This window comes from Odocoileus virginianus, chromosome 6 (assembly GCF_023699985.2).
Source record: "Odocoileus virginianus isolate 20LAN1187 ecotype Illinois chromosome 6, Ovbor_1.2, whole genome shotgun sequence".
Classification (NCBI taxonomy): domain Eukaryota; kingdom Metazoa; phylum Chordata; class Mammalia; order Artiodactyla; family Cervidae; genus Odocoileus; species Odocoileus virginianus.
In genome coordinates this window covers 33,970,785-33,985,098 of record NC_069679.1, presented here as the reverse complement: position 1 = coordinate 33,985,098, position 14,314 = coordinate 33,970,785, and the positions used below count along the sequence as shown (strand labels likewise).

The 14,314-nt window shown below is 38.6% G+C and overlaps 1 protein-coding gene across 3 annotated transcripts in view; it reads right to left on the bottom strand.

Annotated features, from left to right (window-relative positions):
• GNG2 (G protein subunit gamma 2) overlaps positions 1 to 14,314 on the bottom strand; it is a 121,541-nt gene that overhangs the window by 102,123 nt on the left and 5,104 nt on the right. For all 3 annotated transcript variants that reach the window (XM_070469128.1, XM_070469129.1, XM_020887008.2), the window contains exon 2: positions 237 to 277. In XM_070469128.1, the coding sequence (XP_070325229.1) occupies positions 237 to 277 (41 nt within the window). The remainder of the gene's footprint in view (positions 1 to 236; positions 278 to 14,314) is intronic.

The following is a 14,314-nucleotide window of genomic DNA, read 5'->3' as shown; positions in this document are numbered from 1 at the left end:
GGAGGGCAGTGGAGTTCTGGTGAGAAATCTGATCTTTAACAATCATTAAGGAGAGTCTTTTCTTTCCCCTTTAAATCCCTTTCAGCAATCAACATTGCTAAAGACTATAAGTGTTTCTTCTTGATCAACATTTCATGTTAAATGCTTTCACCTATAGGTTTACTTAAGACGCTTTTTTCCTCTTAAAGTTCTGGTTAGATTTCAGATCCTAGAAGAAAATATTTCAGAATTCTTACCTCTTCAATTTCCAAAGCCTGAGGCTCACTGGCAGATCTGGCTGTTGAGAAAACAGAGAGGAAAAGTGTTTTATTAAAAAAAGGAGAGACAACATGATACCTAAAAGCTGAACAAGCAAATAAATGTTTCTGTAAACGGTTTGGTGGTGATGGCTAAATAGTTTGAAGGGCAGGGGGGTCACAGGTTTACATTTCTGAGCCAAGAAACATTTTGTTAACTCTTTTTCTTTGAAGAAACAGATATGTGAAAATATGAGTCCCTTTCTTTGTGAACATCCCCAGCCTACAAGAAAACATGAAAGTCAGCCTGGGAAACCTAGGGCAAGCAGAGTTCTTGGTGAGAGGCTGTGTACAGGTGACAGGAAACACACTTTCCTCCTGACCTAACTCGATTAGCTCCCAGCAGGACCAAAGTGCAGATGTACTGTTTTGTCAGGTATTAGGGACAGAGGTGGGGCTCCATTTGTGTGCATCTAGCCCTCAGAGAGGGTAGACTAAATAAGTTTATGGTTAAAAAACATCTTTAGCATCCAAAGCAAAAGGCTATTTAGAAGTAGAAACACGGATTTCCCCAGTGGTCCAGTGATTAAGAATCTGCCTTCTAACACAGGGAACGCCGGTATGATCCCTGGTCCAGGAAGATCCCACATGCTGCATGGCAACTAAGCCTGTGCTCGAGAGACCCGGAACCACACTACTGAGCCCACACGCCTAGAGCCTGTGCTCTGCAACATGAGAAGCCCCCAGGGCAAGGAGCCCACTCAAGGCAACTAGAGAAGCCCATGCACAGCAATGAAGACCCAGCACAGCCAAAATAAGAATAAACAAAGAGGTAGAAATACCTATACCCCTAGCTACTAATGACCTTTGAAGATGTTCAGGAGAGTTGGCCTAGTTTTGCCGAGTGCGAGCGTGGTTCATATCAGAGGAAGCTCCCATGTAGAGGAGCTTCTGAAAAGATATTGAGCAGTCAGCTCAAAGGGAACTACCTAAGGCTCAAGGAATGTTCTATCATTCCTATTTTGTTATGTCTCAGAATTAAGAGGTATTTGGCATCTAGAGTATTATGACTGAGGGTGGAAATCACTTTCACGTTGGGTCCTAAGACCAAATAAACATCAATGTCTCTAGAGATTGCCCACTGTTTGAGAATGACATGTGTGCTAAAATCTCAGCCCAAGTGCTCATATTCCCAGATGACTATAAGGGACCATATGTTTTTAAATGAACCAACATTATTAGAAAACTATTATTTCATGATTAATGACAGCAAAGGAAACAAAAACAAGCCAAGGGCAAAAAAACAACCTATTTCCAGAGAATAAACCCTAGGGACAACAATGATAAGTGGGACTTGCAAAATTAGCCTTGAAGGGAGCTCTGAGTGTAGCACTCTCATACGCCACTGTGAAGTGAAAGTCACTCAGACGTGTCCGACTCTTTGTGACCCCATGGACTATACAGTCCATGGAATTCTCTAGGCCAGAATACCGGAGTGGGTAGCCTTTCTCCCCTGCAGCGGATCTTCCCACACTGCAGGCAGATTCTTTACAGATGAGCCACAAAGGAAGCCCATTGTGCCACATTCTTTACCAGCTGAGCCACAAGGGAGCCCATACCCTATTGGGGGAGCATAAACTGATACAATCTCTCTGGAAAGTAGTTGGGCACTATATCAAGATCTCAAATATGTCCTCAGCCATTGTCTTAGTGAGGTCACTTCTTGATGTGATCCCCCAATTGCTAAATATACACAAATAATTATTACCAAGGTGTTAGAAATAGCCTAAATATTAATAACACAAGCTATTGTGTAAAACAAAAAAACTACATACAATGGAACTTGGAAAGGATAAATACAAAAGATTTAAATGCTGAGGAAAATACACATGAAGTAAACTTATGTGAAAATAATACAAAATTATATATATAGTATGAACTCAGCTAATTTTCTAATATTTACATTATATATACATTTTCTAATATTTTCTTTAATGTTTTTCATATGTAATATTCTCCTAGTACAACATATATACTATTTCCTAGTAAATATTATACATAACATCTTTCTGATACATATTTTTCTAGAAAAAGATTGGAAGGATCACATCAAAATGTTAACAGTGTATTGTCCTTTATGTCCAGAAAATGTAAGTACTAGAAATTTCTAGATATGACTCAATATCTGCTTTCCTCCATTCGAAGCTAGACACATTTAAGTCAACAATAAGTGCTTTTCCCACCTTCCCTTGTGACTAGGTATGCAGTCATGTGACAAAGTTCAAGGGGAAGGCTGCAAAAGTGATCCCTCCAACTTCTGGGTCATGCCCTCCCCTTTCCCGCTTCCTTCCTTCCTACTGGTGACAGAGAGGTTTTTATGGCAAGAAGCCACTTTAGACCACAAAGCAAGAGAAACATGATAGGAATGATCTAACAGTATGACAGAAGGAACCTGGGTCCCTGGGCGATCTTGTCAAGGAGAGTTACCTTACCAGCCCTGGACCACACACTTCTGGACTGTTATGTGAAAGACAAATAACTTCTAACTTTTGTCAGTCACTGTGAAATCAGGTCTCTGTCACATGTAGTTCAACCAACAACCTGATTAATGGAAAGGGTCAGTCTTAGGTTATTTTTTACACTTTAAGTATTTTTGGAGTTTTCAATGAATTACTTTCATCATCAGAAAAAAACATTCAAGCATTGTTAACTAATCTTAAAAAAAATTAAGACAGCATAGAATGAAGTTTGGATAACTTGTGCCTTCTTCCTATATATGAAAAGAGAAATGAAATCTACAGTTTTGAGAAATAGTTATTACACCATATGCCAGGGCAAAATCATACACAAACTCCCTGCATTTGTATCACCCTTTAATCACACCCCATGGCACTTCATTTCAAGCTTTTAAAAAAATAGTTTTAATAAAGAAAAGTTATAGAAATAAAGTTTGCATAAGGAATACTCTAAAAAAACCTCTGTACTGCGCTTAGTCGCTCAGTCATGTCCGACTCTGAGACCCCATGGACTGTAGCCCGCCAGGCTCCTTTGTCCAAGGGGATTCTCCAGGCAAGAACACTGGAGTGGGGTGCCATGCCCTCCTCCAGGGGATCTTCCCAACCCAGGGATGGAACTCAGGTTAAAAAAAACAAACCTCTAGGTCAATGTATTATACTTTTCCATTTAAGAGGATGCTGAAGCTTCTTAAATTTTAAAATATTCTTGAAAACCAGTATTGTATGTGTACCAACTTCTACCTTTAATTTAAGGGTGTTGTTTGTTCTCCATATAGAATCATGATGAATCATTCCTCAGTAATCCCACTTTGTTGACTGTCCATCAAAAACAAAAACCCATGCATATTAATTTTACTTTCCCCTGGAGGAATAACAGTTTTGGCAGAGTTCACATAACCTCCTTGGTCACCTTTGTGACCCAGAGGCCTGTATTATAAGATGACTGTACAAGACAAAGGAGACATATTCCCTCCATAAAATAGAGAAAAGAGACCTGGTCTACTTGGGGACCGGATCTGAAACAAGGGCCTCACTAAAACCCATCTCTAACTGTATCAGAATAATGCACTAAGGATCCTTTAAATCTGTAATAATATTATGCCAGTGGCATTTGGCACCTTTTAGAGGCTCACTAAAGCCCTGTGCAGCTGCACACCAGACACTTCCCTGGTAGACCTTGGAGACTTACATGTAATTATATAGCCGATCAGGGACCTATTTCCCCCATCTTCCCAAGAGTATGCCCAACGGTCCTTTTCTCCCCTGTGAATCACAACACCTAACACTAATATGATTAGCTTATATTCAGTAACAAAGGGAGGATGCCAGTTTCTTCACTTCCCTCTCAGGATGACTGAGCCAGCATGTTCTCGAGAAACCCTTATACCCTCTCTCTCGCAACAGTCAAATTGAAGCTGATAGTCAAAGCTCAGAATTCTCAGTTTCTCTCCCCCTCTTCCCTTTACAGGAACATAAGCAACCCAACTCCACAGGCCTGATAACCATGGTAACAACATGCGCTGTGATTATGAGTGTGTTTGTTTTTTAAAATGACTCACAGATTGTTCCCCTAGAAGCCGCAGACAAACAGGTTTCTGGCTGGTTTATAAAATCTATCCAAAGTTTCTTACAAATTTCTTGCTCTTTGGAGATGAGAGATGGAGAGAGAGTCATCAAATCAATGTCCTTTTCTTAAAGGATGAAAAAAATCCCTCTTGGTTCCTTAAACACTCCAAGATTAATCAATTTAAAATTCGGGTTAATAATGAAATTAATTTGAGTTTGTACACTGGAGATAATGAATCTGTTCCTAATTTAAATAATTAAGGTATTTCATAATGCAGTTTTAGAGACCCAAATGTAATAATCAGATGAAAAAATCAGTAGTAAAAAATATCCAATAAAATAGCCTGCATCTGTGTGTACAAGTAAAATGCTTTAAAAGAATAAATGTCTTTTTTTATTAAAATGAATTTTCTTTTCCTTAACACTGTCTAATCAGAACAATATAACTTGATTCTAGGGTAAATATAAGTCTTAGTACCAAGACTTTTTAAACCGAGGTCTAAAATAAAGGTTCATTTTTAAAAAGCGAATATGAGAGAGTCCAGTATTTGGAAGAACTGTAGACTACTTCCATCCATTTATCAATACATGTTATTTAAGACCCTCTATGTACTTAGCACCATTGTTTATAACTGAACATTGCAATAGAACTTAGGGAAGACTATTTTCCTACTGGAGACAAAGGCCACAGGCATGGTTTAGTCCCTTAGCTTCTCTCAGAAGATCCTCTATGTCACAAAGCACCATTCTGGATGAGCTTTAAGTCAGAGGAACCATGACCCAGTGATCACATCGGGTCCAGAATTCACAGTCCTGACTTGGAATCACAGGTGACTCTCTTCAAGGAAAAACAGATGTTGGTAATCTTGATATACTGATTTTCCTCTGTTTGAAATGGAAATAAACCCTATTTTAAAAGAGACTTAAATAAATTTTATACAAATATATTTAAATTAAAATGTGAAGCATCCTAAGGCTTACTTATGGTATAATTTACCACAGACAGACACACACACACACAAAATAGTCATTAAAAATTAATTTCTCCAAAGTGCTACATATTTTATGTACTGTTGCCAATAATATGTTTTTCTCTAGAGTTTGAAGGGATAACCAGAGTGTACTGGTTAGGACAGGCTAGGTTATACTGCCATAACTAACAACCCCCAAATCCTTTAAGGAAGAAAAACTCATTTCTTCTCTCTCTACATGTTCATTGTAGGTCAGTGGAGAGACCATTTCTGTTGTCTTTATTCTAAGAACCAGGCTTAAGGGCTCAGCCACTGTTTTTGTGCTTCTACCACTGTCAATTGCCAAGGAATGTACTTATATCCTGGTTCTTCTAAGCTTTTTCCTAGAGGTAACAAACATCACTTCTGCCCACGTTTCACTGACCAGTGCAAGACACATGACTACATCGAACTAAAGGAGACAGAGATGTGTAAGTCTATCATAAGTTGGGAAGGAAAACTGGAAATATTTATGACTAAGCACATGCATTGGTAAACAAATAACACAAGCTTGAGACTACCACTTAAAGTCAAAACACTAACATCTGACTATGCCTGAGAAGAAGGCTTCCTTGGGTGATTCTTTTAAGTTCTGAGCACCTGTGGCTCTTACTGGATCATAATCGTTTCTGCTAAAACCTGCTAAGAACCCCAAAGCTAGAATAAAAGATACTTGCCTCCATCTTTGTGGTAACAATAATAATTACACTAATAACAGCCACAATTCTGAATAGTTAACTACTATTTGTCAGGCACTATGTTAAATAAATGTTTTATACACACTACATAATCTTCTCCTGACAATTTTGTAAAGTAGGTATTGTCATTATATCCCAATTTATAGATAAGGAAACAGAGGCACAAATAGTATGAGGAACTTGTCCAAGATATTCTGATTCCAAACCAATATTCTTTAACTACTATGATCTCCTATGAATTAAGCCTTAGAATATTATTTTCTACACTATAGTATTTTGGGATTATTTTAAAACATAATAAAAATCTTTTTTCTTTTTTTTTGCTTAGCAATTTTCACTTTTTTTTTACTCAAATTTTTTGTTAGCTTAGTTAAAAGAAAATCTTGGGACTGCTCAATATCAAGTTTCTGCCCCCAAAGGAAAAAATCATAATAAAACTATCAGTGAAATTAATGCTTATATACAGTAATGGTCTCTAAACACAATCACAATTCATAAAGTTTAAGAAATCTCGAAGGATCAATTCAATTCTCCATCAAAGACTCTAAAATGACAGTTAATTTATTTTTTGTGTTTAAATTTTTTCACAATTTTTCTCATATGGCTCTGGGCAGATCAGATAAATACCCTTCTTAAACACAGCTTTGTTGGAAAAGCCTAGAAATTAACATTTACTTTCCTGTTTAAAAATGCAAATAGAAGAGTAGGAAGCACTCAATCAGTTATTACAGAGAAGATATTCCCACCATTAACACTAACCTGTTACAATGAAAATGCACACAAATACACCTAGAGGCAAGCTGTCAAAACACTGTGATGACAGCAGCTCCACTGCAATTTCTCTCTTCACTACTGTTGTCTTATAAACCCAACCTCTGAAATGAAATATCATACGGGAAGTGAAGAAACCATGAAGCAAATGCAATAATAATCGAACTGCATGTTGACTCTGGGGTTGGAAAGTGAAAACCTACTTTCAAAATAACTCATAATTAGAAATGTCAGAGATTATTCTTTCTTCCCTTACACACACCATCATCAACAAAATGCATAGCTTTCTAGAGAAAACACAGTTTTAAGTCTGAAAGATACCATACTCAGAACCCTTGGCCTCTCTCGCTCATTTCTTAGTCCAGGGTGGATTTTCTTTAGATCAAATTGATTTTAATGACCAGCCAGCAGCACTCAATATAATTAAATATATATAAAATTACAATGCAGAAAGGTAGCACTGGTTGTCTAAACTAAATGCCATTCTTAATGCTGACCAGGACCTGGTATAATTGCTTCCTAGGACCTGTTGTAATTTCTTCTGGAATCATTTGTTTAGAAGGTGATTTTTTGCTTAGTCTCACAGCAGCCATTTTGTATTTTCTTCCAGGACTCTTTCTCTAATCTACCTAGATCATGACTATCAACAAAAACAAGCTTTTCATTTCTGTATATGCGTATGTGTTTGTTTTTCTGAAAAGAGAATGCATGGAAACATAGTTCAACTCAAAGTTGTGTGATCTCGATAATTTTGACTTTTTTGAGCCTTGATATCTTCAGGTACAGGATGGAAATAATATAGCGGCAGACTGTTGACTGCCCACTCAATAATCACTTACCCTTCATCCTTGTTAACTGAGTCAGATCTTTTGTCTGGGGTCTGGTGACCATGTTCTTCAGAGAGGCAGGGCTGTGCCACGGCCTCACAAGAAAACAAATGAGCCAATTTCAGCAGTTCTGCTGGCCTTGCTACTAATAGGGAAGGCACAGTGAGCTGTGAAGGTGAATTCTGCTGTGGGCAGCTTTTCTGTAACATTAAGAAGAGGCATATGGGCACTTCACTGTGCCTCTAGTGAAACTGAAATCAGCCTATAATTCTGAAAATGTAGTGGAAGCCATTTCAGCACAGTGAAGAGAGCTGGCCTCAGAAGACAAACCAACCTGCTCAGGATGTCAGGATAGAAGAAGAGAAAGATTTAAGGTTGCTAGGAACACTGTCCAGCTAGGAAAAATACTGGAGTCACCCTCTTTTCAGGAGGTCCTCAATAAATGTCCTGTTGTTTACACCGTTTTGGTAGGGTATTCTTTCACCAGCATCCAAAAGTATCCTGATTGAAAAATATTGTAAAATATTGTTCTCATCTCATAGGATTACTTTAAAAGCTAACGGAGACATAGAAAACAAATTTATGGTTACCAAAGGGGAAAGGAGGTGGGGGAGGGATAAATTAGGAGTTTGGGATTAACAGATCTATGCTACTGTATATAAAATAAACAAGGTCCTACTATATAGCACAGGGAACTATAATATCTTATAATAAACCATAATGAAAAAGAATATGAAATATATATATGAAATATATACATGTATATCTTAATCACTTTGCTATCTACCAGAAACTAACACAACATTGTAAATCAACTATACTTCAATTTAAAGAAAAAGCTAATGGAGAACAGCAACATATATAAAGTCTGCAGTGCACAGAAGCTCAAACAGAATGCTCAACAAATGCTAGTTCTCGACTTGATTCTTGAAATACACTGATCTTCACTCATCCGGACATGAGTGAGTGCATGGTACTGTGTAGTTTGACTGACTCCCCTATGAGGTTTTCCCTGGTTCCTCCAAGTATAGTTAAGGGCACAAGTCACTACTGTCTCTACTTTCTTCATTTAAGAGATCATACCAAAAAGCCAAGGTGATTTTAAACAGTAAGATTGGTATTTAATTCCGACAACAAGCCCTGTAGTGCTGGTGGCAATGTAAAAGAATATTATTAAACAGAGCAGTCTTTTGACTACTCTGACTACTAAATCACTTTGATCTAAACACAATCTCACCCACATATGCTCAATAGAGAAGCCAAGTGTTCTGCATTTGTAGTCTACCTAGTTAAACTGAAAAGCTGCTTTCAGCAGAGGAAAGATATTCTATAGATTCTTGCACAGGTGTGTGTGAAAAGGGTCACACTTCAGCTGGAAGTCCACCTCACCCTTATTTCAGAAAGATGCCTGTACTTCCTGCTTGGGAACTCTCTCCCCAAAGCTGCTTACATGGCTTACTCCTCACCATAATCCAGGTCTCATTCAAATGTCATTTCAGAGAGGCCTTCAAGGATTACCCAACAAAAGTAAAATCGCCATGACTACACCATCTTATGCACAATCTCTATCATGTAGTCTGTTTCTATTTTAATCCACCTCAGCACTTATCACTGCCTGGTATTTCTTGTATTGTAATTTGTTTTTGTCAGTGGAGTCCAATCCTGGCTGATTCTGATTTAATTAGTCTGGGTTGAGGTGGGGCCACAGGTATTTTTTTCAAAGTACCTCTCAGTGATTTCTAATGTGCAGCCAGATCTGAAAACCATTGATTTACATGTTTACTGGATCTCTCACAACACTACAATGTAAATTCGAAGAAAACAAAGAACTGGCCTGTTTTGTTCATCCAAGTATCCTCAGCCCTTAAAGGACAGAAGGCATACTGCAAACATTCAGCTAAGACTTGTAGACAGACTGACTAACTACATTGTAATTTTATCAGTATTTGTCTGTTTCCCCAGTAGTTTATGAGCTCCTAGAATATCTAGCCCACTCTGCATCAAAAAGTAAGTGACCCAAGAAAGTTCATCAAACAAATGATAAACTGCATTTGGGAACCCAAAGGCTTTCACTAAAAAAAGAGGCAAAAACCTCACCAAACCCACAAATACATGAGTTGATGAATGTGTTAATTAATTAGTTGGGAGGAATACTTTTACAGTATATATGTATATCCAATCACCATGATGAACACTTTAAATATCTTATAATTTTATTTGACAATTACATTTCATTAAAACTGAAATTAAAACCAAACAAAAACCCAAGCTGTATTCTTGTGCTGTAAAGAAGACAAAGATGAAACTGGGTGTGGCTGCTGTCCTCAAAGAGTTTGCAAAAGAAAAAGAAAAAAAAAAAAAAAAAAAAAAGACTGGCACTAATTGCTGAGAGAAAAGAACAAAAGACTTCAGGGGAAGTAAAGACTGCTTTTTATTGGGGAAGGAAGAAACCAAGGAAACTTCATGGAAGAAGTAGCATTTGAACTGAGTCTTACAGGATGAAAGGAATTTGGTGAGGATGAGAAGCAAAACTACAGAGGTGAAGTGTAGAAGGGGAAGCAGGAATGTTCTTCTAGGGAGAGGCAAGAAAACAACCAATCAGCCCATCTGGAGGTCAGGAGAACCAGAACTAAGACACCAGCTATCAACATGGGAAAGAGCAGAGAGTATCAAGGTATGTTTCCAACGACAATGCAAAGGTCTGAGCAACTGACTCCAGCTTGACTGGTGAGGAAAACAACGGAATTGAGTTTTCCTACTTGAGGGACTAAGAGAATGGGGGTGTCATTAATAGTCATGGAGGCAGGTGAAGAGCTGGTTCTGAGTGGGGAAAGGCAACGGCAAACACTGATTCTGGCCTCAATTTCGGAGGGTGGCATGTTCTGGCAAGTTCATAAGGTGCTTGATGTGCAAACTTAGAAAATTAGAGATCAGGATGCAGAATTAGATTTGGAACTGCTCTCCACCCCTGTGACAATGACAGAAATCTTAGAAAAGGATTTGATAAAGGAAGAGGGAGAAATTAAGTGGCAGAAGAATCAAATCTTGAGAACACTCATATTTGAGGTGCAGAACTTAGAGTTGCTGGCAAAGTTGGGAGCCTTCAGACAGGCATGAAAGGTGGTAGAATATACCACCCCAAAATGTGTCTCTTTGGCATAAGAATTATTTTGAGCAGATTATTTTGGGAAATAGAAGAAATTATGAAAACAGACTAGATTACATTTTTGTAAGGGAAATTTACATTTATAAAGGAAATCTTCATTTGTAAGAACACCTTCCTCTCTGGTCCTAGGAAAGAAGAATAATTAACTTGATAGACACTCTAGTCAAAGGACTGGCACCAACTTAAATATGTGTATTAACTCTTAACTCTTATTTACCTCAATTTTCCTGGCCACCTCCCCATAACTGACCCCCTCCACTCCTCCCTCTCAATGTTGTCTTTAGCTCAAGGTGGTATTTAAGCCTGAGTTCTAAATCGCTTCTGAGAGCTACTCATTCTTCCTTGGTATCTCCCATGTATAGATGAGGTATTCAAGTTAATAAATGTCTGTTTGCTTTTCCCTTAACCTTTTGTTACAGGCTTCCTAGAACTGAGAAGGGCAAAGGGAAAACTATTTTTCTTCCCCTACAGGTAGGAAGAAAACAAAGTTAACAAAGGTTACCAAAGTCAAAGGGAAGCTTTGTTGGCAACAGGTTTATTTAAATTTTAGTTATAGTGTAAATTGACTTCCCTGGTGGCTCAGATCGTAGAGCGTCTGTCTACAATGTGGGAGACCCGGGTTCGATCCCTGGGTGGGGAAGATCTCCTGGAGAAGGGAATAGCAAGCCACTCCAGTATTCTTGCCTGGAGAATCCCATGGACGAGGAGCCTGATAGGCTACAGTCCATGGGGTCACCAAGACTCGGACACGACTAAGCGACTTCACTTACACTTTATAGTGTAAACTAAGCAAGTTTCAATGATCAATGCAAAGAAATAGAGGAAAACAATAGAATGAGAAAGACTAGAGATCTCTTCAAGAAAATTACAGATACCAAGGGAACATTTCATGCAAAGATGGACACAATAAAGGACAGAAATGGTATGAACATAACAGAAGCAGAAGATATTAAGAAGAGGTGGCAAGAATACACAGAAGAACTATACAAAAAGATCTTCACGACCCAGATAATCATGATGGTGTGATCACTCACCTAGAGTCAGACACCCTGGAATACGAAGTCAAGTGGGCCTTGGCATCACTACAAACAAAGCTAGGGGAGGTGATGGAATTACAGTTGAGCCATTTCAAATCCTAAAAGATGATGCTGTGAAAGTGCTGCACTCAATATGCCAGCAAATCTGGAAAACTCAGCAGTGGCCACAGGACTGGAAAAGATCAGTTTTTATTCCAATCCCAAAGAAAGGCAATACCAAAGAATGCTCAAACTACCACACAATTGCACTCACTTCACACGCTAGCAAAGTAATGCTCAAAATTCTCCAAGCCAGGCTTCAATAGTATGTGAACCGTGAACTTTCAGATGTTCAAGCTGGTTTTAGAAAAGGCAGAGGAACCAGAGATCAAATTGCCAACATTTGCTGGATCATCAAAAAAGCAAGAGAGTTCCAGAAAAACATCTACTTCTGCTTTATTGACTACACCAAAGCCTTTGACTGTAGATCACAACAAACTGGGAAAATTCTTCAAGAGATGGGAATACCACACCACCTGACCTGCCTCTTGAGAAATCTGTATGCAGGTCAGGAAGCAACAGTTAGAACTGGACATTGAACAACAGACTGGTTCCAAATAGGAAAAGGAGTATGTCAAGGCTGTATATTGTCACCCTGCTTATTTAACTTATATGCAGAGTACATCATGAGAAATGTTAGGCTGGAGGAAGCACAAGCTGGAATCAAGATTGCTGGGAGAAATATCAATAACCTCAGATATGCAGATGACACCACCCTTATGGCAGAAAGCGAAGAAGAACTAAAGAGCCTCTTGATGAAAGTGAAAGAGGAGAGTGAAAAAGCTGGCTTAAAACTCAACATTCAGAAAATTAAGATTATGGCATCAGGTCCCATCACTTCATGGCAAATAGATGGGGAAACAGTGGAAACAGTGACAGACTTTATTTTTTTGGGCTCCAAATCACTGCAGATGGTGACTAAAGCCTTGAATTAAAAGATGCGTGCTCCTTGGAAGAAAAGTTATGACCAACCTAAACAGCATATTAAAAGGCAGAGATATTACTTTGCCAACAAAGGTCCATCTAGTCAAGGCTATGGTTTTTCCAGTAGTCATGTGTGGATGTGAGAGTGGATTATAAAGAAAGCTCAGCACCGAAGAATTGATGCTTTTGAACTGTGGTGTTAGAGAAGACTCTTGAGAGTCCCTTGGACTGTAAGGAGATCCAACCAGTTCATTCTAAAGGAAATCAGTCCTGAATGTTCATTGGAAGGACTGATGTTGAAGCTGAAACTCCAATACTTTGGCTACCTGATGCGAAGAACTGACTCATGGAAAAGACCCTGATGCTGGGAAAGACTGAAGGCGGGAGGAGAAGGGGACGACAGAGGATGAGGTGGTTGGATGGCATCACCGACTCAACGGACATGAGTTTGAGTAAGCTACAAGAGTTGGTGATGGACAGGGAAGCCTGGTGTGCTGAGTCCATGGGGTCACAAACAGTTGGACATGACTGAGCGAACTGAACTGAACTGAACTGAAACAAGTTTGCAGGCAGAGGAAAGGGTAAATAAAAGGAAGAAACCAAACATGTAGGAAGGAGATAGAATTATTATCAGAACATAGCCCCCTAGAAAGTAAAAAGAAATGAACTGACAAGTTCCAAGTAAAGAGTTGACTTCTGGATTGAAAGAAAGGCTATGCTAATACAACCTAGGAAGGGAGGAGAAGGAAATGAAGATAAACATGATAAATTTTGAGGTGGTAAAGAATGAGCTTGAAGACTTCCATAATACATACATTCTCTGAAAAACAAAAAATGACCTGCAATGAAAAAAGAAGTGGGGGTTTGGATTTCATTGTTTTCATTGAAAACGCAGAGTGGAGTAAAAAAGTGAAATAAAAAAGAAAAGGATTTTCCAAAAACAGCAAAGCCCTTGCTGCTGTTGCAAGGACTCTGAAGTGAAGCCATCACCTCAGTTTCCAAACCCTCACCTTCAGTTCTACTGCCGGGTGACTGGGGCGGGAGATCATGGGAAAGTATGACCCTGACAACCAGGCTGACAAGGGGACCCATGGAAGGCCAAAGAAATGGGGCGGAAGGGTCAACCACCCATTTTTCTAAATCTTTCAAACATTAAGAGCTGACCATTTAGACATATTTGCCAAGAGATAAAAGGGCTGATTCTGTTTTGTATCTTCACTTCTAAGAAACACGTTACCACTAGAGTTTGAGAATTGAACTCTCTCTTTTTTAAAGTTTAATGAAGTCCTCTGGAGATTCTGAACACTGTATGAACGCGACTCCCATTAAACATAACTCGTTTTCTTTAACATAAGAGTTTTAGAGAACCACATATATTTCTAATGCTCTTACCTGAAAATCTGAATCTCAGTTCCACAGTGACATCTTTACATGTGAACAAATTTGAACACAGAAACACAGCATATAAAATGTAAACATTACCTTCTTTTTAAACAAAATAATATGGTATTTCAAAAAATTTTT